This window comes from Barbus barbus, assembly GCF_936440315.1.
Source record: "Barbus barbus genome assembly, chromosome: 11".
Classification (NCBI taxonomy): domain Eukaryota; kingdom Metazoa; phylum Chordata; class Actinopteri; order Cypriniformes; family Cyprinidae; genus Barbus; species Barbus barbus.
This window is the reverse complement of record NC_136739.1, coordinates 7946009-7971861: the sequence shown is the minus strand read 5'-3', so window position 1 is coordinate 7971861 and position 25853 is coordinate 7946009. Positions and strand designations below refer to the sequence as shown.

Below are 25853 nucleotides of genomic sequence, written 5' to 3'. Positions count from 1 at the left end.
GGACCACAAAACCAGTCATAAGTATATTTGTAGCAATAGCCAACAATATATTGTATGGGTCAAAATTATAGATTTTTCTTTTGTCAAAAATCATTAGGATATTAAGTAAAGATCATGTTCCTTGAAGATATTTAGTAAATTTCCTACCGTAAATATATCAAAACTTAATTTTTGATTAGTAATATGCATTTCTAAGGATTTCGTTTTCTCAATATTTAATTTTTTTTTTTTGCACCCTCAGATTCCAGATTTTCAAATAGTTGTGTCTAAGCCAAATATTGTCCTAACAAACCATACATCAATGGGAAGCTTATTTATTCAGCTTTCAGATTATGTATAAATCTCAATTTCAAACAATTGACCCTTATGACTGGTTTTGTGGTCCAGGGTCACATTTGAGACTTAACCAAATGTGAGTTTAACCTGTGCTTCCTCTGTGTAACAGGAAGGTCATGGACAGTAACCAGAGGGAGAGATGGGTGTCTAACAACACGTACTGGGAACTGCGCAAGGACCCTGGCTTCCTCAAACTAGAAAACCCTCAGCTGTGGTAGATCCAGATACCTGTGCTGATGACGCCTTCACTGCTGACTGCAGATGCTTACTATGCAGAACAGGAGCAGCCTGGGACTTCCCTCTAGATTTGGATGTTATCTCCAGAAACGGACTGAAATAAACAAAAAAAACACTCTCTCCTCATCACTTCGGCAGGCTCCGCCTCCATAGTCTCCCTCTCCATAGTAACAGAGAGACAGCGCTGTTGTCAGGGCAAAAGTGAGAGCTGTAGAGCTGTCCACATGAAGCCGGTTGTGCTTCCTGTTAAGTCCTTGCCTTAAGAAGTCGCTTCTCAACAACAACGTTTTACGCTTTTAGTGAAATTCCCTCAACTTCTTGGTTTAGATGGACTGAATTTAATCTTGGTGACATTCTGCATGTGTAGATGGCAGCTTTCATCGGCAATATGCTACACGAACTCATCAAAACTGCATTTAGACAATTTTAGTGGTATTTTTGTAAACAACCAAAAGAAGGGAATTGCTTTGGCAGTTAAAGCTGTGCCGTGACTCAATCTGTCCCTCCTCATATTCGACGGCAGCCATCAGAGGGGCGGCTCAGTGTGCTGAACATGTGATGGTTTTATAATTCTGCGCCTCCACCTTTCAAACCCTTCCAAAGAATCAAGGCTATAAGAGAGTTCCTGGACCCAACCTGCAACACTGTGCAGCAAGACCACAAAAGACAACCCAGGACTCCTGAATCTCTGTAGCTGCAACTGTACATTAGCACTCTTAATTTAAAGTAGAAGTGTGACATTTATGCACCTCTAATTGCACCAAATCAAATTCAAAAGATTATTTTTTCTAAACAGGTTCTACAAGCACTCGCCACCTTCAGAAAAACTAGTCAGAACCCTGAGAAACAGATTATTACAGGTAGTTTTGGCCCTGAAGTCACACGATTGGTTGAGCGGCCTCTGCTGGCCTCTCAGTGCTACTGCATACTACATACTTCAGTGCCCCACATCTCTGCTTACAACATACTGTACAGGAGACGGATGTCAGCAAAGACCTAAGCAGTGTGTGGAATGGAAAACTATTGTACTGCATACTACACAGTATGCTATAACATTTCATGTAGTGTACTACATTTTCACATGACCTCACCATGTGTTTAATTCAGCAAAGTGCAGATCTCATCTCGGATATACATTTTTTTATTTTTTTTTAATTGACTTTTGGAAGTCTTGAGTAAATACTAATTCAAAAAGATGTTTAAAAATCTGGGTTAATCTGTCATGGAAATGGACGGTGAAGTCAAACATGATGCATTGTGGGATACATCATTCAGCGTACTCAGGTTGTATACTGCATTGCAAATTTGGAACCGCACCCTGCCATACTATTCTTATAATTTCTGGCACATATAGACATTAAGTAGTAAAATTAGTATTCTAGTATGCGGTTCCGAGTTCAAAACTCCAAATGAATCATCCAGATATCTAGTGCATACTGAAAACTTCTATGTGCAAACTACAGAAATATGTTGCTGAAGTATGCTAGTATACTATGACTTCTTGAATTAAACATGCTGAGATAAATCATGTGACAACAATGTAGCAGAATACATTTGCATAATGCATGCTGTTTTCCATACTATTTTCAAAACAAGCAGTAGTATGCAGTATGTAGTATGCTAGTATTCTAGTGCGAACGGACATCTAGTCTCTAACATTTGATCTAGACCTCATTCATCAAACACAAAATCATTCATAAAATCATTACTGTGTGTTTTATTGAATTCGATTCGCCTGCGCAGATCTGAATGTTTTATTTTCTTTAAATTTAGTGTTTTAGATCATTTTAAAGATTTTTATTTTATGTGAGTAGATTAGAAAAGAAACAGTAGAATTTCAGTAGATGTAAAAAAAAAAGAAAAAGCCAAAAACAGTGTAGTCACAGTGACAGAGATGATCTCTGCCATTAGTAGACCCGTACGTCACTGTTTGAGTCCTTCACTGTGCCTTAACGTATATGAAACCATATCAACACACTCTACTGAGCACAGTCCATCCTCAGCACCTCATCTTTTGCACACTGACATTCCTCCAGTACGACCCTGCAGAACCCAACCACACTATAAAACACAGGCTGCTGGATAAGAACAAACAAGGAGGCCTGAAACTCCCTCTTCACACAGGTGTGCATCTACTAAACTACGTATTGAGTTCTTATATTGCAGATACTTCGTGATAGTTGTTTTTTTCTGTTAAGTTTGATGTTGAGATGCTTCTTGAAACCGTCTTTATCCACACATCAAGAGCTGATCCAACTGAATGTTTCTGATGCTTATAGAGAAGATTATTTTAGATTTATCTAGCCTATGATGAGATGAAATACCAGGTCCTGTCGAGTTCCTCGTAGGGAGAGGCGTTGTAGGGAGTGCATCCGCTGTTAGTTTCTCACCATTGCATGAAAACATGTCACAGCCTGCCAATGATCTCTGATGCCTTATTAAAATGTCCGTTTCATTTCTATCTCGTTAGATCCTCACTGAGATGTCCTGCACTGTGTGTGGGGGTTTTATTCATGTGTTCAGCTTTCCTCTGAAGAAGTGCAATTGTACGATGACATCTCTCTCTGTTCGCAGCTGCTCCAGTGCTCTACTGCTGTACAACTCCTGATGTGTCATTAGGACACTCCAGACCCGCTGTTTCACATTTAAATGCATAGTAAGAAATACATATTTATGTTCTAAGTCATTATCTGTATCCTGTGTCTGTTAATTATTATAGGTCTCGTTATTCAACTAGAATGTAGAACCTCATTTTAAAGAGATGAGGAGATGGCCATTAGTCCAGCCATTAGAGTTTTAGGATTTATTCATTATTTATTGGACAATGTCAATTCTTTATTATTATTATTATTTGAAAGTGTAATTGTAATATTCTTCAGTCTCAGTATCTAAAAATACTTACAGAACTCATTCTACAGTTAAGGAGCACATTTGTTTTATTTTATTTATTTTTTTGCCCAGGAAAGCTTAGAAATGTGGAATGATACATGGTTCTTTATCTGAGCTTTAAATTCACTCAAAAATAATAAGCATTAAAAAGGTAATTCATGCAATAACTTACCTCTTCTATGTCAGTGTTGGGTGTAACGCATTACAAGAAATGTGAGTTACGTAATCAGATTACTTTTCTCAAGTAACTTGTAAAGTAATGCATTACTTTTTAATTTACAAGAAAATATATGAGTTACTTTTTCAAATAAGTAACTCCAGTTACTTTGTTTCCCATGCCTTGACTGACAGCTCCCGTGTTGCTATGTTGAGAGAAATCGGGAGTGAGTGCAGAGGCGTTGTGTGCTCTGTGTGAACATGTTACTGTAGTTCTAGACTAAGTAAGAACATGTATTTACTCATCTCACCTGCACAAAAACAGATTCAGTATTCCTCGAAATGAATAAAAAGAGTAATTACAGTGGGGGAAAAAATATTTGATCCCCTGCTGATTTTGTACGTTTGCCCATTGACAAAGAAATGATCAGTCTATAATTTTAATGGTTGGTTTATTTTAATACTGAGAGACAGAATAACAACAAAAAAATCCAGAAAAATGCAAGGTTTTGAGGCTGACGTTTGACAACTCGAACCTTTAGCTCCCTCCACAGGTTTTCTATGAGATTAAGGTTTGGAGACTGGCTAGGCCACTCCAGGACCTTAATGTGCTTCTTGAGCCACTCCTTTGTTGCCTTGGCCGTGTGTTTTGGGTCATTGTCATGCTGGAATACCCATGCACGACTCATTTTCAATGCCCTGGCTGGGTTCAATGCCCTGGCCCTGACGGTACATGGCCCCGTCCATCGGATGCGGTGCAGTTGTCCTGTCCCCTTAGCAGAAAAACACCCCCAAAGCATAATGTTTCCACCTCCATGTTTGACAGTGGGGATGGTGTTCTTGGGGTCATAGGCAGCATTCCTCCTCCTCCTAACACGGCGAGTTGAGTTGATGCCAAAGAGCTCGATTTTGGTCTCATCTGACCACAACACCTTCACCCAGTTCTCCTCTGAATCATTGGCAAACTTCAGACGGGCCTGTACATGTGCTTTCTTGAGCAGCGGGACCTTGAGGGCGCTGCAGGATTTCAGTCCTTCATGGCCTAGTGTGTTATCAATTGTTTTCTTGGTGACTATGGTCCCAGCTGCCTTGAGATCAGTGGCAAGATCCTCCCGTGTAGTTCTGGGCTGATTCCTCACCGTTCGCATGATCATTAAAACTCTACGAGGTGAGATCTTGCATGGAGCCCCAGACCGAGGGAGATTGACAGTTATTTTGTGTTTCTTCCATTTGCGAATAATCGCACCAACTGTTGTCACCTTCTCACCAAGCTGCTTGGCGATGGTCTTGTAGCCCATTCCAGCCTTGTGTAGGTCTACAATCTTGCTCCTGACATCCTTTGACAGCTCTTTGGTCTTGGCCATGGTGGAGAGTTTGGAATCTGATTGATTGATTGCTTGATTGATTGATTGATTGATTGATTGCTTCTGTGGACAGGTTGTCTTTTTATACAGATAACAAGCTGAGATTAGGAGCACTCCCTTTAAGAGAGTGCTCTATAGTCTCAGCTCCTTACCTGTATAAAAGACACCTGGGAGCCAGAAATCTTCCTGATTGGTAGGGGATCAAATACTTCTTTCCCTCATTAAAATGCAAATCAATTTATAACTTTTTTGAAATGTGTTTTTCTGGATTTCTTGTTGTTGTTATTCTGTCTCTCACTGTTCAAATAAACCTACCATTAAGATTCTAGACTGATCATTTCTTTGTCAGTGGGCAAACGTACAAAATCACTGTAAATACGGAAAACTTTTTTAAAAAATAGGCTCATTTTCCAACTCCCCAAGAGTTTTACTGTTTTCGAATCCATTCAGTCGATCTCCGGGTCTAGCGGTAGCACTTTTACGCTGTGTAATATCATTGCGCCTGCTGCACCCATAGTACGGCAGCAAAGTTCCTTGATTATAACGCCGGAATGAGCCATATTGGCCTAGAAAACAACTTTTCATTTTCCGTCAGTCTTAGTACATGATGTAACTACAGAAGAGACGAGTTTTAAATAGGAAAAATATCGAAACTCTTTGGTCATTTTTGAGCGAGATGCTAACGGTCTAATCAGATTCAATTATCTATGCTAATCTACGCTAAAAGTGCTACCCCCAGACCCGGAGATTGGCTGAATGGATTCGAAAACAGTAAAACTCAACCGTTTAACTCTTGGGGAGTTGGCCAATGAGCCTGTTTTCAAAAAAAAAAAGTGGAGTTCCTTTAAATAACACTACTGACTAAATATAAATGTAACACAAATATCCTCTATGTATTTAATCCCATTTTGTTTTCCTATTTTAATGCTGACAATAGTATTGTTGAACTTTCTTCTCCTGTGTCCTATTCTTCATGCAATCCAGAAAGGCAGCACAGCTGAAAGGTTTGTTTGAGTTGCGTCCTGTACTGTACAGAGGTGAATTTGCATTTGCCAAAAATAGAACATTTTGTATTAAAAACAAGCAAGCCCAGATGAGAAAAAGTAACAATGAAGAAACATAACGCATTACTTTTCATAAAAAGTAACTAATGCAAGTAGTTACTTTTTTAGGGATTAATGTAATATTGTAACAACAGTTGAATTATGAGGAGAACAATTATATTTATTTTCTAAAATAGAAATAAAACTGAACACCTCAGGATTGCAATCAATGCAATAGGGTCTTAAACATCTGCAAACAATGAAGTTTCAGTTAAATCAGTATCCCTCAAAAAGTTATCTAATATAACGGATGAATAAAATAATATTCAGTCAAATTAATAGTCAAAGCCTACTTGGATTAGATGTGTTGGTTTTGGTCTCATCACTTCCTGCAGCCATGTCAATCAATTCTGAAAACGTAATATTAAGTGACTTTCATTTTAGACACAATATTGGCTTTTTGATATTGTCTTTTGTAGCTCATTTTAAGGGGCTTCAGTTCTGGTTACTGCTCAGCCGAAACAGAGGTTGCACTACTTCTATTTTAGGATAGTTTCACTTCAGCTTTTTCGCATGTAGCATATGCTTGTTTGGAGGCAATAAGAGCAGAAGTCAAGGTGTGCAAATAAAAGATTGATGTGCTGTCAAAGCAGTTAATTATCGTACAGGTAAGTGCCATTTATGCAATTTTGAATCCGAATGAATTTCCAGCTCCCTTCAACATATGTAGTGCAATGTTCATTTAAATCAAATGTTAGTTTATCGGATCATGTTGGAGATGCAGGCTATTCATACGAGAAAATGTGGAAAATAAGAATTCCGTGTTACAATGTTATCCTTTGGCTTCAGTGTCTTTAACATTTAATCAGCCCATGGACAGCAGATGAAAATAACCGATAGTGGCTTGAAGTGGCACATTTATCACCAATGTTAACAGATGTGTGTACCTGATAAATAATACAGTTTATTTTTACTATTTATACATTCATATAAAACATTAACAGACACAATACAAATATTACATATTTACAAATATTCCATTAAACATACAAATATACTACATAAATGGTTTGAACTGCCTGGTCCCAACTGTTGGTCTCTGATTTTGTTGCCTGTGTACTCCCATTTTGCACTCCTTCTCAGATGCGTCATTGAAGACCAGGGATGAGAAGTGGTCCATCTTTTCAGTATAGGCAAGCACAGGCGCTCCCTGTTGGGTCCTGGGAGGCATGTTGATGTTCGATTTAATGGGAAAAAATGATCAAAAGTAAACAATACTTTTTTTGTAATCTATCTGTAAAACAGACACAAAGAGAGAGGGAAGATAACGGAGCAAACATTTAAGAGCCTATAGCTGGTTGTGCATAACTGTAAAATTGTAAACTGTAAAAGATGCTTATAATGTAAAATTATATAGGCCTACCTCCTTAATCATTGCAAGAGGTAACTATTAAAGCTTTCAGTCTCAGCTTTCATAATGTATTATAATAAAGGAGTGTTGGATTGAATTCCTCATGTAGACACGGGGCGGAAAAGGCTGACAGAGTGCCTAAGGCCCGAGGTTGACAGGGGCCTACTACGTTGCACTGCATGTAGTGAAGCTTGGGGGGGGGGGGGGGGGGGGGGGGGGGGGGGGTTGGGGGGTCACAAGCATTATATCAGCGTTTGATTGTTTTTTGGGGGGGGGGTTGCCAAAAGCACTTAATCTATGACGTCCGCAGTTTGGTTCACTGGTTCACCCCAAAAACCTCGTAACTACTACTTCATCACGGATTCCTTTAGTAGCCTACATTGTTTTTCTCCAATATATTAAGCCCAAATTAACTTTACGTATGAAAACTAGTTATAGGCAAAGCTATAAGTAAAATAACCATCAAAATTAATAAAATGAAACGAATCAGTTTCTGAACCAAATGTGAAACCAACGAGTTTAACTTTTTGTTGTGTGCTATAGCTACATTGTTGTGACCACTAGATGGCCACCCCGTACACCGCACTGAAAAGCTTCAAGTACCCTGCTGAAAATAGCTGGCTGGCTGGTTTTAGAGGGGTTTGGCCACTTCCTTGGCTGGTCAGGCTAGGAGACCAGCTGGAACAACCAGTTTGACCAGCCTAGCCAAGCTAGGAGACCAGCTAAAACCAGCTACTTCCAGCTTAAACCAGCCAACTTTGTGATAGTTAAGAAGAAAAGCCTTGATGCTTCGCAAAGCTTCGTTTATCCTTCACTGTTACCAACAGTTTAAAGCTTTTCATTGCACTCTCGAGTTGCATGCAGATTTTTTAAGCATTGAGAACAAACTGTAAACCTTACAGGTTATTTTTTTTTGCCTTGAGAAGGCACTGTCCACCTGACAGCTTATTTCCAAACTATACACTCAAAACATTGAGCATATCTCGTAAAATCAAACACTTCTCTCAAAACTTTCAACTCTTAAAAATTAGAGTTTTTGCATAGTAACTTTCTTAGTAAAGGTACTATCTTGTGTCTTGCTTGTTCAGTGTGCATTGGAGTTTGCCATAGAACTCACACATGTATTGACTGTGAAAAATACACTATATACAGTGTGTGTGTGTGCGCAATTGATGAACATTGCAGTTATTGAACTGACTTGTATAACGACTGGCTTGTTAGAGCTGCTTTACAGCTGAATTTGAATTTGTTACTGCTTTGAAACAATCTGCACTGTATAAAGCGTTATAGAAATAAAGCTGACTTGCTTGACTTCTATGCATATTCAGAATATATTGACATTGTATATTGATACTGTAACTTATTAAATGTAAACTGTAATTTATTAGAAATCAAAACTGTTTTGAGAAACAAAGTGATCAAATTAAATGTTTATAATATTTACACTATGAAAAGAAATGCAAGCAGGTAAATATTATTTCTCCCTCAAATCATCGAGTTTTGATTTCTAAGTGAACAAATTGTGTATAACTGTTTTCATACATGATCAATGGGTGTAAGTGATCAGTAAATAAGTGTAGCATTTTAAAGACTGAGAGCCTGAAAGACTAGAGTTGTTAGTTTTGAATAACGTATCTAATGTAGAGAATTGTTCAGTTAAACAATTTCAAACTGAGTGTAAAGCAGATAATGTGCTTGCAGTTTTCCAGACTTGGTCTAAATATTCGGTATATGAGTGAATGGTTTCAGTGAGTGTGCCTCGAGTACAACTTTTAGTATGTAAGCAATTAAAAAAAAAAAACCTATGAATATGATGTTTACAATGGATTTATGAAGCAAAAAAAAAAAAGACACATCAGGTTTCAGTGACAAACACAAAAACATCTGACTGAATCCAAACATCCAAGAATAAACTCAGTGTTGTAAGCCAGAAATTGATTTATTTTCTGCATAGAGTTGGGTCTCTTACAGCAGAATGTGTCCATTGGTTGCAGTGCTAGTGTGGGATCAGGACGTGCAGGTCAGAATTCATGTGCACACTGATCCCAGACCTGCTGTTAGTGTTTACTAGCGACCATCTTCATATATTGCAGGGCGCTATGTGCTGCGGTGTAGTGGGCGTTACTGCTGGTCATCCCTGTACCGTGGCAGACCGTCACCGGCCGGGTGGACAATTCCACCAAACACTGGTACTGGCCATTCACTGTCAGCTCATCTGCAAAACACACACACACACACACACACACACACACGTGACCCTGGAGCACAAAACCAGTCATAAGGGTCAATTTTTTTAAATCGAGATTTATACATCTGAAAGCTATCAGCTTTCTATTGATCTATTTCTATCTTAAACCATACAACTATTTGAAAATATGGAATCTGAGGGTGCAAAACTAAATATTGAGAAAACTGCCTTTAAAGTTGTCCAAATGAAGTTCTTAGCAATGTATATTACTAATCAAAAATTAAGTTTTGATATATTTGCGATAGGAAATTTACAAATATCTTCATGGAACATGATCGTTACTTAATATCCTAATGATTTTTGGCATAAAAGAAAAATCTATCAATTTGACCCATACAATGTGTTGTTGGCTATTGTAAAAAATGTGCACGTGCGACTTGAGACTGGTTTTGTGGTCCAGGGTCACATACATTAAACATATCCAGCCCTGATAACACAAAATGGCACAAAGTGAGAAACGAGAACTAACCGATGTCTATGTATGTGACCTGAAAGCCCAGCTCCAGTGAGATCTCCAGCAGCATCTGAATGTAGTCTGTGTTCGGGATGCTGAGCGGCGTCCTCCTCAGGAGGGAAATCTTCTCCCCCGTGGACTGCCGTAAGCTTTCCACATACACACGAGACGGTGGGCTCTGGGGACCACAGGGGACAAGGGGTCAAAATATGAGCACATCTGATCTGACTTAAATCGTGACCCTGCTGCTCATTTTGTGTTTGTGAGTGGAAGCACCTCACGATTTGATGGTGACTCATTCGGCCGTGATTCAATTCCAGAACAATTCCTCATATTGATGCAATGGCATAAGAGCACGGATAATTTATGAGTCAAGGTGACACGTCAAATTCTATTTAAGGATTTTTCTTCAACTTCAGGCTCTTGTTTTTCAGGGGATGATTTTTCTTTTGGTTACATGAAGGTCATATTAAAACTGCATTGGGAACTTTTTACCATGGCTGTAATGCATACTTTTGCTACTTAACTGTGAAAATTTGATTAGGTGTAGGTTTTGCCCTTGTCCAATGCCCAGACTTTTAATCTTGGAAATAAAAAAAAAATGGAAATTGGAAATTTCCAAAATGGAAATTCATCATAAATGTGTATTATGCTTAATACATGAACTGTGTACAACGATAATCATCTAAACCAGGGTTTACCAAATGGGGGTTTGCGAAGGTAATAAAAAGCTAATATGCAAATGTAAGAATTACAATAAACAGGACTATTAAATTAATCTAAATGAAATAAAATGACTGGAATAAAACTCCTGAACCTAAACAACGAGTGAAATAAACATAAACCATTTTAAATTTTCATTGTGAGACAGTTATGTTTAATTTTAGGGCTGAGAAAAGTAATATACAAATTTCACTCGTACTTAATATTAGCTGTGTAAAATGTTTTTTTCCCAAAATCTGTTGGCTATCATTACAGTATAGATATACTGAAAATAAATGTGCAAAATAAACTTTACTGAGAAAAATACATGACAGCTCTCAATCAAACAGAGACATCAGACAGATCAACATTATATAAAAGGCACAGCTATTATAATGGGTTTATGTGAACCCATTTATTTATTAGTTCACCTAAATTATTATAATATAATTAAGTTATTATAATACTTTTAATGTTCTGTAATTGTTCATCAATAATAACTAACACCAACTTGTTATTATACTGTAATTTTGCATGGCAATAACTACTCATATTATTCATAAAAATCCATTTAATAAAGGCATTAGTATCAGTGATATTATAGCCTACTATAGGCACCATTAAACAAATATTTAAAATAACATATACATAAAATATTGTCTTTATGTCATTCCCACATTCATTTGGAAATACAATGTGAAAATATATTTATGATTACAAGCTTTAATGTTAGGTGCGATTCATAATTAACTGAAAACTGTTAACCCCTAATAATGTTTTCTTATTTATTTTATATCATTTTTAGTTTAAATAAAGAGTTTACTATGCAGAAACACTGTCTAGCTGTTTCTATCAAAGTCTAGCTTTTCATGAAAGGTGCACCTTCGATTAACTTTTAATTATGAACTTTTATGGATCAATCCAGAATATTTAGTGAAAGAATCCCAGTGCATGAGTGAACAGATGAGTGTCACTAACCCACGTGATCTCGGGAGATCCGGACAGACTCTGCAGTTTCCCCAGCATGCGTTCGGCTGCTGCGCGTCTGGCCAACTTTTTAGAGCTGCCGGAGCCTGATGAGCAAAAGCACATCCAAAACATCAGTAGCTGAGTGCAGAAAGATATCACGGTATGAAAGAGCAGCTAACGGCACCTGACTCCTCCAGTCCTTCCAGGCGGCAGGTAACGGTGAACTCCTTCATGTGATCAGGCCCCGACTCCATACACACCACATACTCCGGCAGACACCACACCCTCTGCATGGCCAGCTCCTGACACAACACACAGCACCATTCAAACACACACGCAGGCTCTCAGACAGACCCACATATTGTTCGGTGGTTTCTAGGATATTCTGGGCAGTTTCCAAATACTTTAGATATACTATGATGGTGCGCTTATATGTGACCCAGGACCACAAAACCAGTCATATGTATCACAGGTATATTTGTAGCAATAGCCAACAATACATTGTATGGGTCAAAATTATCGATTTTTCTTTTATGCCAAAAATCATTAGGATATTAAGTAAAGATCATGTTCCATGAAGATATTTTTATAAATTTCCTACCATAAATATATCAAAACTAATTTTTTTAATAAAGGCGATTTTCTCAAGATTTGGATTGTATTGCACCCTCAGATTCCAGATTTTCAAATAGTTGTATCTCGGCCAAATATTGTCCTATCCTAACAAACCATACATCAATGAAAAGCTCATTTATTCAGCTTTCAGATGTATAAATCTCAATTTAAAAAAACTGACCCTTACGACTGGTTTTGTGGTCCAGGGTCACAAATGTATTACAGAAACAGATAAAGGGATTGCCAGTGCAACAGGCAATATGACAGAATAGTCCAGCCTCCTGAATAAAAGAGCCAATAACTAATTAGCAAAGTCATTGCATCACTGCAGCTGCCAATAAAAGCACAGAGTATTATCGAAACAGTCAAGATGCATCCGAAATTGCATACGGAGTACTAAATTTGAATTTTGCGACCATTAAAAAAAGTATGTTCTATATAGTATAAATATGGGCAGTATGAATGAAGTTCGGATGTACTACATCCGTCATGGTGATATGGTCATGTGACCTACAGCGTCAGTTTTGTCACTTCAATACCATTCACAAATCCTCTCCCATGGCCTCATGGGATAGTAAAGTGTCCATTGTAAGCACACTTCAGACTCTCACTGGAAGTAGATCATCAGTACTTGTCACCTAATGTTTTTCAAATACTATAGCTGTGTCCCAAATGACGCACTATATACTACACTACCAGTCACAAGTTTTTGAACAGTTATGATTTTTAAAGAACTCTCTTCTGCTCACCAAGCCTGTTTTCTATTTTAATACATTTTAAATGTACTCAACTGTGTTGTGTATGAATTTTATCAGGTTATTTTGTCATTCATCATCAGAGTTTGACAACCCACCTCCTCCAAGACATATTTAAAGCTGCGACAGCTGAGCTCATTGTGTCCAACATTCAGTTTTTTTCCAGTTATTCAAGTGCATCATTTATTGTGCACTTTGTCTTTGTGGAATTTTCAGTGTGAACAAAATTCTCACACTATTTATACTACAAAACATCATAGAATACTACTCTTTTGGCGTACAATTTTTCAAGTACTTGATCCCAGACGCAGCGTCAGGGTTCTGAGACGCACACTTAGGACTGCAAATGCGCACTGGCTGGTCTAGCCTGAAAAATAAGCTTTTTAACACTATTTGTGCAAAAGAAACTAAATGAATGGGTCAGATACCTGCAGTACTCCTACAGGATTGGCTGTGTCACCGGCTTCATGAGAAAGACCATCTCTCTGATCACTGCAAAAGATTCAGAAAACATGAATAACTGTAGTATATGATCTATAATAATTCATATCACATCTACAGTGTGGATTTTACTTTAGCTGGGTGTCTCGTTTCAATAATTTCAAAGCAGCTTCTGCAGCTTCATGTTTAGCAGCCTTTTTAGTGGATCCTCGACCTTTAAGAACAAAATATCATCTATTAGAATACTAGTGTGCACTATATAGTATTTAAACTGTGTTATTTAAATAAATCAATATGTATGTAAATATCAGACCATTGCATGTGATGTCTCCTATAGTAACATTGAACATGTGCGTGTCTCCATCAGCCTGTATGAGCTCGTACACAGGCGCACTGCTGATTTTAATGCCATATTCGTGCAGGATCTGGATGGGTGTTTTATCCTGACAGCGTTGATGAGCCATGGTGACTCTGAGACGAGAACAATATGTTAAAACCTGGTCAGAATAATGATGGAACATAATACAAACATGCTAGATAAGAGCGAACTACAGAAACTACAGTGCGCAAGGACAAATACAGCCCTAAACACATCAAAATATATAAGAGACACTCCATTATAACAATACATCCTTCCTGTCTATAAGTGTCTGCATCCACCTGAGTCGGAACCGCTACAGATGTTACATTAAACAGACATGTACGTGTTTAGATACAACAATTATTAAATGTGTGTGTAAAAGTAAAGAATAAAAGCTTGTATGTCCAAATATAAAGAGCCTCTTACTGTGAATCGGCCATTATTGCTGGAGTATACCGCTTCTGCGTGGATTGGCAGGAGCACTGGCCAATAGTGTTCCAGTATACTGACCATAAGCCCCGCCTTCCGTGCAGTACAGTGCCAGAGCCCCTCCTACAGGGGAAGCCCTCTGTAATAATGTGTAACGTTGCAGAATCCCGAGGAGGAGGATTATAATGTGTTTTTCTTGAATGAAAGTCAATAAAGGAGACACTTCAGCACGCGGAATAGACTGCTTTTGTGTGGGAACAACTCGCCGCAGTATATAAGCTGTATATAACAGGTTTTTGGCACGACATATTGATTTTAGATGGTAGAAGTTAGGGATGATATTGCGACATATTTGGTTCATTTTACGGCACAGCCCATTCAGAGACAAAAGGTGCGTTCGACTTGAAGCACGGCTACAGACGGTGGTCAACGAGAGTAGCCGCTTGCAGTCAGGGGCGGAGTTGAAACCGGAAACGTCAAGTCGGACACTTCGGGGCTCGTAGTTTGCTGCATCTACCTCAGTCATGGCAGATCACGTGGCGTTTGCTTGCTTTATTGCAGACGAACTGGAAGCTATAGAAATGCCGTTATTGTTGTATGAAATTGAGCACAATGAGCAACGAAAGTAAGTAAAGGTTCAATGTGATAAGTATTGTTTTAATAAACCTTTAATATTTTGAAAGGGTGTCATCACGACAGAAACAAGTTTTAAGTAAATAAACAGAACATATTGAAAATTTGACTTGTGCAGTATGATTCATTATGTGTGTTTTTGCTACTGCAACTTAATAAAAATAATCTATGAAGATAATAATTGTATGTACTAAATGTGGTTTTCATTACAGATAAAAGAATTAGGATGTTACATATTTGTTTACTTATTGTACTATTTCTCCAGTTAGGTAAGCACATTTTAGTAAGACAAAACACCATGAACAGGCCTACGGATAAGCCCAATTTATTTGCCTTTCTATTATGATTTATACCAGCTTATAAAAGTGATCTGAATGTTGTATTAAGTTGACATCCAGCCAGAGTTGTTGGCAGTAATCACATGCAAGTGAAGATGGATGAACCCAGCAACTAGTATCGATCAGAATCCATGATGACCACATTATATTAAAAGTCTGTAAGATTGACATTTGAGTTATTCCATAAAAAATGATTATCTAAATAGGTTATGCAGCTTAATACTGTAAAGGGTCTGTATGAAAAAGGTCCAAAATAAACCTATGCACAAAACCTATATAAACAAATTAACAAAAAAGTGATTGCAGTAAAAATAATTGTAATCTTTTAATAAACATGATTTACGAGATGAAGATGACATGAAAAGTTAATTTATTTTTATTTTTTTGAAAGTCCGTATATGACCATTAGTGGGACTGAAGTTGTCAGAATAAACCCGAAATACACGTCGTTGTTGTCATGTGGTGAATTTGGCCAATCGTGAAACAGCTGTGTCGTCATCAGCGCTCCCGCAGTCGCTCTGGAGAAATTGCGCCGGCTGAGTCAACCGGCTGCTCTCGAAACGCTATCGCGGTACTTTGATGCCACACGTGACAGTGACGTGTGGTCGGCGCCGGTTCAAGTCGGACTAAATTTCTAACCGGCATGCACTGCTTCAAGTCAGCCGCCGATCGGTCTGCTAAGTGCTGCATGAAGTCGAACGCACCTAAAAACAACTTCGTCACATGTGTACTTTGTATTTTAGAAAATAATATTAATAGCAATAACACTTAAAATGACTTTATATTGTAATCAGCTTTGTGGTTTCATTGATAGTATATTATTAATTTGTTTTGTAATGCTTATATGTTCATATCATTAAATACTATTAAAATACTGTCAACAAAAATAAACTCACATTAACACGTTCATAATTTATTTATCTATTTATTGTTTGTAGTATCTTGAAACTCAGGCGACTGTTAATTTGACATCAGAATGAATTTTTAATTATCCACCAAATTATCATCATTTATGTAATTTAAACATCAGCTCGTCGGCTCTCCGCATTGGATTGTGGGAAATACACGTGACACACAGCAGCCAACAGCACTTATGTTTTATTATTTTTTTTTTTTCCTTTTTATTGGAAACATCCCCAAACTCATTAACTATATTGTGAAATATCTTCATTCTCACCTTTATAGATTATGTTGATCTATAGTGTAACGTAACTATGCATAAAAACCTGTCTGTTTATGGGTGTCATGCCATAACATATTTTTAATACAACTGACTTTATATTTAATGTGAATTTAACATTGAAAGTTAATGTGAATAAAACATTGCAAGTTAGGCTACTAATCATAACACTTATTGTAAAGAAAGAGAGCAAAGAACATTTTCACTGAGTCTAGTTCAAGCACTCTCAAAAACTCCCATTAAAATCACTGGAGCTGTTTACACTATGAAATGAATATCTTACAGATTTGCACTTTGTTGTTTCTGATGAGAAAATTCGCCAGAAAGAGGTCTTCAGTCAGTGAGCGAGTGAAGAAAACACTGGCATTTTAGCGATGACTCTTGAACGCCTCTGATTGGTCACTGCATTCATGAGCTCAACAGAACCGCGTGTGATTGGCTGTAATGCGCAGCGCTGTAAAAACAGTCTGTCTCTGGCTCAGCGCCAGCCAGCGAACACAGCTTGAATTTAGCAGCTGATGATAAGACTCATTGAACGATTTAATTATGCTGGTGTGATAGTATCAAATAGAGTCTGGGAATGTGTCGTCACAGCGGCAATGCATTCTGGGAATTTAGGTGACGGGGGCTACCGTGGAGACTGGATAATATAGTGAATATAGACGTTGATATTATTTAATGTTTTTATTATTCTACTTAAGATCGCGTTGGAGTGGTTAAGGCTCACTTTACATCATTTGCCATAGCCCTATACACGGCCGGTGTGAAAAACGTGCTTTTTTCAGGCTTAGAAAGCTGAAAAAGCAGAGGTATTTCCTGCAGACATTAATAGATGCCATAAGTTAGCCCTTATTGATGTCTGCATGAAATACCTCTGCTTTTGATTAATGCTGTTGATGCGTTAATCATTCAACGCGATCTTAAGTTGAATCATATAGGTAAACATAAAATAATAATGTCTACATTCACTACGGAACTCGGATGAAAGTTAAACTGAAACTCGGTAACAACTCAAATAATATGGCTTAATAATTGATCTCTGTAGATTTAATATGTGATTTGCATTAAACTGTTAGCCTTCACATTACAAATAAAATAAAATCATACATTATTATCTGTGGCATGTCTTTGATCCCCGGGCACTTGTTTTTAAGGATTAAGTTTCATTCATTCATTTATTTATTTGATCGATGTAATCATTGTTCGGCATCTCTAATAGTAAGGAATCTTCAACTTGATTCATTATTTATTTGCATAGCATCCACAATACACATCGTTTCAAAGCAGCTTACAGTAAGTTACCTCTATAATGGCTTAATTCGTTACACGGAGCAGATTTACAGGGCAATGTTGTGATATACAGGTGCTGGTCATAAAATTAGAATATGATGAAAAAGTTGATTTATTTCAGTAACCATTCAAAAAGTGAAACTTGTATATTAGATTAATTCATTACACACAGACTGATATATTTCAAATGTTTATTTCCTTTCATTTTGATGATTATAACTGACAACTAATGAAAGTCCCAAATTCAGTATCTCAGAAAATTAGAATATCAAGACCAATGCAAAAAAATATATATATTTTTAGAAATGTTGGCCAACTGAAAAGTATGAACATGAAAAGTATGAGGATGTACAGCACTCAATATTTAGTTGGGGCTCCTTTGGCCTGGATTACTGCAGCAATGCGGCGTGGCATGGAGTCGATCAGTCTGTGGCACTGCTCAGGTGTTATGAGAGCCCATGTTGCTCTGATAGTGGCCTTCAGCTCTTCTGAATTGTTGGGTCTGGCGTATTGCATCTTCCTCTTCACAATACCCCAGCAGCAGGAAGCATGAAGTGCTCTAAAACTGACGGATGCGTTGACCTTGGACCTCAGAAAACACAATGGACCAACACCAGCAGATGACATGGCACCCCAAACCATCAATGACTGTGGAAACTTTACACTGGACCTCAAGCAACATGGATTATGTGCCTCTCCTCTCTTCCTGCAGACTCTGGGACCTTGATTTCCAAAGGAAATGCAAAATTTACTTTCATCAGAGAACATAACTTTGGACCACTCAGCAGCAGTCCAGTCCTTTTTGTCTTTAGCCCAGGCAAGACGCTTCTGACGCTGTCTCTTGTTCAAGAGTGGCTTGACACAAGGAATGCGACAGCTGAAACCCATGTCTTGCATACGTCTGTTCGTGGTGGTTCTTGAAGCACTGACTCCAGCTGCAGTCCACTCTTTGTGAATCTCCCCCACATTTTTGAATGGGTTTTGTTTCACAATCCTCTCCAGGGTGCGGTTATCCCGATTGCTTGTACACTTTTTTCTACCACATCTTGTCCTTCCCTTCGCCTCTCTATTAATGTGCTTGGACACAGAGCTCTGTGAACAGCCAGCCTCTTTAGCAATGACCTTTTGTGTCTTGCCCCCCTTGTGCAAGGTGTCAATGGTCATCTTTTGGACAACTGTCAAGTCAGCAGTCTTCCCCATGATTGTGTAGCCTACAGAACTAGACCGAGAGACCATAATTAGCAGATTAGAGTGTGGCACCAGGTGTCTTCAATATTGAACATATTCACAATATTCAAATTTTCTGAGATACTGAATTTGGGACTTTCATTAGTGTTCAGTTATAATCATCAAAATGAAAGGAAATAAACATTTGAAATATATCAGTCTGTGTGTAATGAATGAATCTAATATACAAGTTTCACTTTTTGAATGGTATTACTGAAATAAATCAACTTTTTCATGATATTCTAATTTTATGACCAGCACCTAACAATGTTAAACGATCCACTGTTTAAGATCTAGCTATAGTCTCCCCTTTAAAAAAATAGTCATGGTTTTGCTACTCTAACCAAAGTGTTTTAGCAGTTAGCCTATATCAGTACCACTGTAGTGAAGGAGAGTGAATAATGAATATTTGCAGCCTCTCCGACAAACCACATCAGACAAACCAGCTGTGAGCTAGTGCATCCACTCCTAGGGGAGAGTGTGTCAGTGAATAAAACAGCGGGCAGTGAGTGTTTTCAATTGATGCGAAGAGATCCACCTCCGCCCTGCCGAATACACTCCAAATCATTTTGATTGTCAGAGGGTGTAATCTCCACCCCCAGAGGATTACCCCGTCCCTCGACAGTAAGTCCGCACCGTAGTTCAGGCGTCCGGGGACATGTACTGCCCGGATGGAGAGGAGGTGGAGAAGGAGGTCTCTCACCAACAGCAGCAGTGGTCACACCGCCTTGGTGATTTATACTGTCATGCTGTCCGTCCTGATGAGAACGTGACGTTGAAGAATGTCTGCGAGAAAGCACTCGAGCGCTAGGTGTACGGAGCTCCAGGAAGTTTATGTGCCATGACTTCTCCGTTTCTGACCATGTCCCGAAGGCTGGTCTGCCATCGCATACAGCTCCCCAGCCCATGCTCGATACATCTGTCGTAACATTCTTTCTCCTGATCACTTGGCCAATACACCAGGATCATATTGCGTCAAGGGTTCAGCGTATGCAAACATTCGCACCTCACTTTGATGCGCAAGGTGCCCATGCACTAAGCGTTCTGTGGCACCCGGCTCTTTAGCCAGAGCTGAAGCGGATGTAGGAGCCCTAGATTGCACACTGTCGAGGCAGCAGCCATCTGGCCGAGTGTCCTCTGAAAGCATGAGAGACTGCGAGAGAGCTGATCAGTTTTTGTGAGCGCTCCTCCGACAGACACGCTCTCATATTGATTGAGTTCAGTTCCACTCCTAAAAAGGAGATGTTCTGGCTCGGGACCAGCATGCTCTTTTGCATATTTACAGTCAGCCCTAAACTCTGAATATGAGCGAGGAGTCTGAGTTTGTCGCTGAGCAGCACGCTCTCTGACTGGGCTAAGACTAGCCAGTCGTCGAGATACTTCAGGATGCGCATTCCGCTCTGCTTCAGAGGAGAGAGAGCAGCGTCCATGCATTTCGTAAATGTGTGAGGGGCCAGACATAAACCGAAGGGTAGGACCGTGAATTGGTACGCCATCCCCTCGAATGCAAATCTCAGGAAGCGCCTCCGGCGGGGGGCTACCTGAATGTGAAAATAAGCATCCTTTATTGATTTCATAACCCACTCTGATACCCCTGGCAGTGCCTGCCACGCTTCTGTGAACTGTGACAGCGGGCAAGGCGGACTGCGTACCGTGAGGGATAGCTCGCCGTGGGGGGTGGGGAGTTTAATACCACTCGAGTGTGACAGTGAGTGATGGGGGAGAGGGAAGTGAGAAGGAGGAAATTGCCCTGATATTGAGGTGAGTTTTATATGTTTTTCCACTTTATTGCACTGCATAGTGGAACAGTCAAAACACAAACATGACAATTGCTCTCGCCACCCGCAACAGGTAGGGGGGTATGGTGAGCACACAAAGCAGAGCGAGCGGACTTCTTCAGTGGCTCGTCTTCGGCGCTGGGTGCCGCTTTCCTCCTCTGAGAGACAGCATCAGGAACACGGCTTCGATTTCCGGTGCCGGTGGTCCACCATTTCTGTCAGGGCGGGGTCTCTGGCCATTCGAGCCCTGATGGCGCTTCGGGCACGGTTGTCTTGACCTCACCGCCGGCTCCTGTTCGCGCCGAACAGCAGCAGAAGGGCGTGCGGTCTTCCCGCGCGCTCCGCTGAGCCAGAGCGGCAATGCGCAGGAGGTTTCACGCCGGTCCGCTTTGGCAGGAAGTGGCTAATGGCTTTCGACTGCTTCTGTGCTTCAACGAAGCGCTCCGTGAACGTCTCCACCGCCGCTCCGAAGAGACCTGAGGGATTCACGGGCGCGTCCAGAAGGGCCGTTTTCTCGGAGTGCTTTAACTCGGTCAGAGTAAGCCACAGGTGACGAACTAGCACCACACGATTCCCCATATTGTGGCCGCTCGCTCGAGCTATCACCTTCGTCACTTTGAGGGCCAGATCCGTGGCGCATCGAAGCTCTTTGACATACCCCACTTGGTCAGCTCCGTCCACAGAAGACAGGAGGGAGGATCCCGGATTATGCACCCGACTGGTTGTTCCACAACTTTTTTATCTTGTTGTGCACATCGGGGAAAAAGGGGGCGGGTCTCCGCAGGGTGTCTTTTCGGCAGCGATCCGACTGGAGGTACCACTCGTCCAGACGGCTTCTGGCCGGCTCGGCAGGAGGCGCCCACTCCAAACTGAGCTCATCCACTGCCTTGGAAAGGACGCTTAGGAGTAATCCAGCGGGCTGTTAGACCACTCCTCTCTCGCAGACGCTGCCACTGAAATGACATCATCCTCATCAGCGCCCACCATGGCACCGAAAGACACAACGACTGCATTCAAAACCGCATACTTCCATACTATTTAGTAGGCAAAAAGCAGTAGGCGAAGGATAAGTATGCATGAAATCTCAATATCCACAAAAGAGTAGGCAAGATTTACCTGCATGGAGCACAATTTCTCGCGAGATTTGAGCGTATGTATACTTAAGTACCGTTCAGATATGCCTACTTACCTACTATATAATTGGCGAAATGGGTACGTGAGAAGAGTAGTGTCCGAAACCACACAGTATTCATAAGAGTAAGCGAGAGATCCCCAGATGGCCTACTGCGTCCCGCCCAGACTCCGAAGTGACGATCGAGGGATACTTTTCTATCCCACAATGCTACGGGAGAGGATATGTTTACCAAGAAGAAGAGAGGATGCGTCTAGTCTGCCACAAACAGCCGCAAATCCCGAAGAAGAAGAAGAAGAGGAGGAGGAGGAGGAAGATACGTCATAATCGAACATAGAGAAGAACGAGGATGTTTTCAAATGTGAGTATGCATTTTGTTAACAACTGTAAAGTAAATTGTCCAGTTGTTTAAGGTGTTGACCGAGATATTATAATAGTATATTCATGATTTTGTTTTAAAAATCGTGTTTATTTATTACCACTGGGAGTTCCAGTAAGCACACATGCATCTACAAAGTGGATTGCTGCATTCACGCGCTATCGTAAATTTCATTAGTCCCACTTCTAAAGTCGTGATTGCAAGCTCGTTAATGTGCAGTTTTTAACTAGGAAACGTACATACGTTTATTCAGATGGCTTGTGAGTTTAGCATTTTATATGTTCTAAATTATATACGTAGTTAAAGACTCTTACTAAATGTTTATGTAATATCTGACAGAAACCTCTTGGACAAGTACTGCAGAAGAGAACATCACAACATGAAATAAACATCAGTGATGTGTGTAGCTATGTAGTAGAATTCACTGTTGTCAAGATTGCTAATGTAATTAATTATGTAATGTATATTAAACCATTCTATTTTAAAGATTTCAAGAAATTAAAGTTTTCAATAAGTATCAAAATGTATTTGTCTATTAGTACTGTTGATAAATTGAGTAGCAAATGTTATTGGATAAAACACATCAGCAACTGCCTCAACGTTTAATTGTACACTCTAAAAGAAATGGTGCTAAATAGAACTAAAGTAGTTTGCTGGCTTGAAATCATAGGGGAATCATTTTAGTGCTTCACACCTGAACCCACCCAAATAACCACTGTATAACTTTTTTTCCTGTGTGTTTTTCCTGTTTACTGTTGAAAACATAAATCACAAAAGTGATTTGTAACAATCTTGTTTGAATGTTACAGGGACAGATGAGCACACACATGTGCTTATCCAGTGGAGAGTGGCTAGTGAGGCCCTCTTCACCGGAAAAAATGAAATGCAGCCATCAAGGGCGAGTGAGTATACTGCAGAAACCAATAAAAACTCATGTCTTATGCTGTTAATTAATGTTATTTCAAACAGAGATATTACAGCACTTTTCTGATTCTTGACTTGTGTGCAGAGCTTTTGTGATGGAGCAGGGCATGCAAGACAGGGTGACGGTGGCCTTTGTAAAGAAAAAATGGGAAAACCTGAAACAAAAATATAAAGTAAGATCATGGTGTTATTTCTAATACAGAAATCAAATCACATTGTGCTGTAAAAATGACTGCTTTTGTTTTGTTTGTGCATTTTGGTAGGATCTCAAATGTCTGGCAACTGGTGTGAGCACTGAGGATGGAGAGCCCACAGCAGCATCTTGGAAGTGGTACAGGGCCATAGATGAGGCAATTGGGGACAGACCCTCCATCACTTCACCTGCCCTTATTGTCTCATCTGGCCCGGATGTTGCTGTGGCCTCTACATCCTCAGTGACCCCAGCCCCAGACACACCAAGGGCATCAAGGAAAAGAACCCAGAAATCTATAGAGAATATGATCAGGGAGATGGAGGAGAGGGAATCGGCAAGAGAGCAGGAAGCAGCCGAAAGGGAGGAGAAAAGATGGAGAGAAATGGGGGAGAAGGAGGAGAGACGAGAACGAGACAGACAAGAGCGGGAGGAGAGACGAAATGCTGAGGACAGAGAAAGAGAAGAAAGGTGGCGCCGGGAAGCAAGTCAAAGGGAGGAACGTCTACTTCGCCTCCTTTAATCAATTGCAAAAAAATAAGTCCATAAATAAAGTATGTGTAATTAAATGTGGATTTTTGTGAAGAACCAACATGTATCTTAAATGAGAATTTAATTTCGCACACACACACTTTTTGCATTAACTACACATAGTAACAGTGATTAAAGTTCACCCAAACATACACTATAAACTCAGTCATTATTTACTCAACTTCATGGTGTTCGATCCCTCTAGTTTTATTTCTGAAAATAAAAGGTAATTTTGGTCAAGTATTTTCTGCTTGTTCATACAATATTGGCCAATAAAGTCTGACTTTTAGAAGCCTCAAAAGCATCAACAAATAGTGTAATGAACAAAAACAGAGGGATCAAACAACATGAAAGTGAGTAAATAATGACTAAATTTATATTTACATGAACTAATCCCTCAGATAAAAATTTTATGAAATTTATATAAATTTATATAAGCCTGTAGTACCCTGAAGAAAAACGACAGACACTTTCAAAAAAGGATTTACTAAGAAATACAAATCACATTTCTTTTTATGTATGCATTTAATAGACATTTTTTATCCAAAGTGACTTAAGATGTTTTAATCTTTCACAGGTAGTCATGCTCATGGAGAGCAGGCACATGAATGTTTGGAGCAGACACAGCAGCAGCCAGATTGTACCGCACATGTTCTCCCCCTCTTGGTTCAAGGTTGTGGGGTTCAGGGGGGCCGTCATCATGGTCTTCCTCCACTAGCTCAATGATATCCCCATTGACAAGGGCGAGATTGTGAAGCACAGCACGCGACCACCTCAGGCTCGAAGACAGGGCTCACCTCCAAGGCCTTGAAAAACATCAAGGAATTTCCCCTGGTGATCAGTGATGGCCTGGAGTTGGATGGAATAAAACAGTTTCCTGTTGTAGTAGCAGTGGGAGTTATTTGCTGGAGGTTTCAAGCGGATATGACAGCCGTCTATTGCACCAACTGCCCTGCTGAAAGCTGGTGACCTAGCCTGCTGAGCAAATCCTGCTCCCACTGCCTCCAGGTCATCACTGGTTGGAAAAGAAATCACCCTCCTCAAAATTCCTATGACTACCTTGCTCACTTTGTGCACAATCCCATGCACAGAGGATATGGGAATATCAAAGGTCTGTGACACAACCCTGTACGAAAAAACATCAAAGTACCGCGAGAGTGAAACGAAAGCACAAGATCCATCGGCTCCCTTATCGCTCTCGCGGTACTGTGATGTCATACACTGATCATTCTGCGCAGCGCTGCTTCAAGTCGAACATATACTTAACGTCGGAGGTCACATAATGTTAACTTCAACATTATGGGACCACGATCCATGCAGCGTTCTGCGGTATGATAGGTGGCGGTATACATCTGGCAAATCATGATTGTAAATCGCCATAAAAATTAAAAGAAGAAGAAGATTACGTCAACATGGTGGATTGCATTCATACTTAACGAGATTTGGCTGTTGAGTAGCCTACATACTCTTTTAGCGCCCGATGAGTAACGTTAAGTACTTATTAGGGCCTTTCGCACTACTTAAGTTCCAGAACTAAAAGTATAGTACTAAAGTACTGGGACAAATTTGCGCAAACTATTTCCCAGTACCATTTAAAGGGTTGCATTCGCACCGACATTGGGGACTAAGAAGTGACGTAAACCGGTTGACAGCGACGTCGTTTGTACGCCTTGTTCAACAATGTTAACAACAGGAGGATTGAGGATGCTGTGATCGCAAGCTCCTGAAGTTTGACACCACACTGATTGGCCTCATTCAGGGCGGTGACGAGTCTGCTTACAGACAGGAGGTTAAGGAGCTGGCTGTCTGGTGCAGTCTTAACAACCTGGCTCAAAACTGTG

The 25853-nt window shown here is 39.9% G+C and overlaps 2 protein-coding genes and 1 long non-coding RNA gene across 4 annotated transcripts in view; 2 read left to right on the top strand and 1 right to left on the bottom strand.

Annotated features, from left to right (window-relative positions):
- Positions 1-3259, top strand: part of LOC306876704 (oxysterol-binding protein-related protein 6-like) — a gene marked incomplete at its 5' end in the record, with an annotated part of 54267 nt that extends 51008 nt beyond the window's left edge. For both annotated transcript variants that reach the window (XM_079428058.1, XM_079428057.1), the window contains one exon: positions 446-3259. In XM_079428058.1, the coding sequence (XP_079284184.1) occupies positions 446-554 (109 nt within the window). In that variant the 3' untranslated portion in view covers positions 555-3259. The remainder of the gene's footprint in view (positions 1-445) is intronic.
- Positions 3260-6970: 3711 nt separating this feature from the next.
- LOC306877408 (interferon-inducible double-stranded RNA-dependent protein kinase activator A homolog) lies at positions 6971-14502 on the bottom strand. The gene is made up of 8 exons (XM_079429182.1): positions 14408-14502; positions 13934-14091; positions 13753-13834; positions 13608-13671; positions 11994-12111; positions 11819-11913; positions 10154-10316; positions 6971-9651 (listed from the first exon to the last, which is right to left on the bottom strand). Exons 1-8 carry the CDS (start codon positions 14419-14421, stop codon positions 9494-9496), a joined length of 852 nt encoding a protein of 283 aa, XP_079285308.1. The 5' UTR covers positions 14422-14502; the 3' UTR covers positions 6971-9493.
- Positions 14503-22176: 7674 nt separating this feature from the next.
- LOC306876785 lies at positions 22177-23748 on the top strand. Its single transcript, XR_013784852.1, has 4 exons — positions 22177-22349; positions 23177-23269; positions 23377-23464; positions 23555-23748. It is a non-coding gene; the product is annotated as an uncharacterized lncRNA (long non-coding RNA).
- The last annotated feature ends 2105 nt before the right edge of the window (positions 23749-25853 follow it).

Excerpts from the sequence above, each read along its gene's own strand:
- LOC306877408 (XM_079429182.1), bottom strand. Across the intron at positions 13,672-13,752 it reads AAACGAGACACCCAGCTAAA|TGATCAGAGAGATGGTCTTT; the intron begins GTAAAATCCACA and ends AATCTTTTGCAG. Across the intron at positions 11,914-11,993 it reads GGAAGGACTGGAGGAGTCAG|GCTCCGGCAGCTCTAAAAAG; the intron begins GTGCCGTTAGCT and ends TTTGCTCATCAG.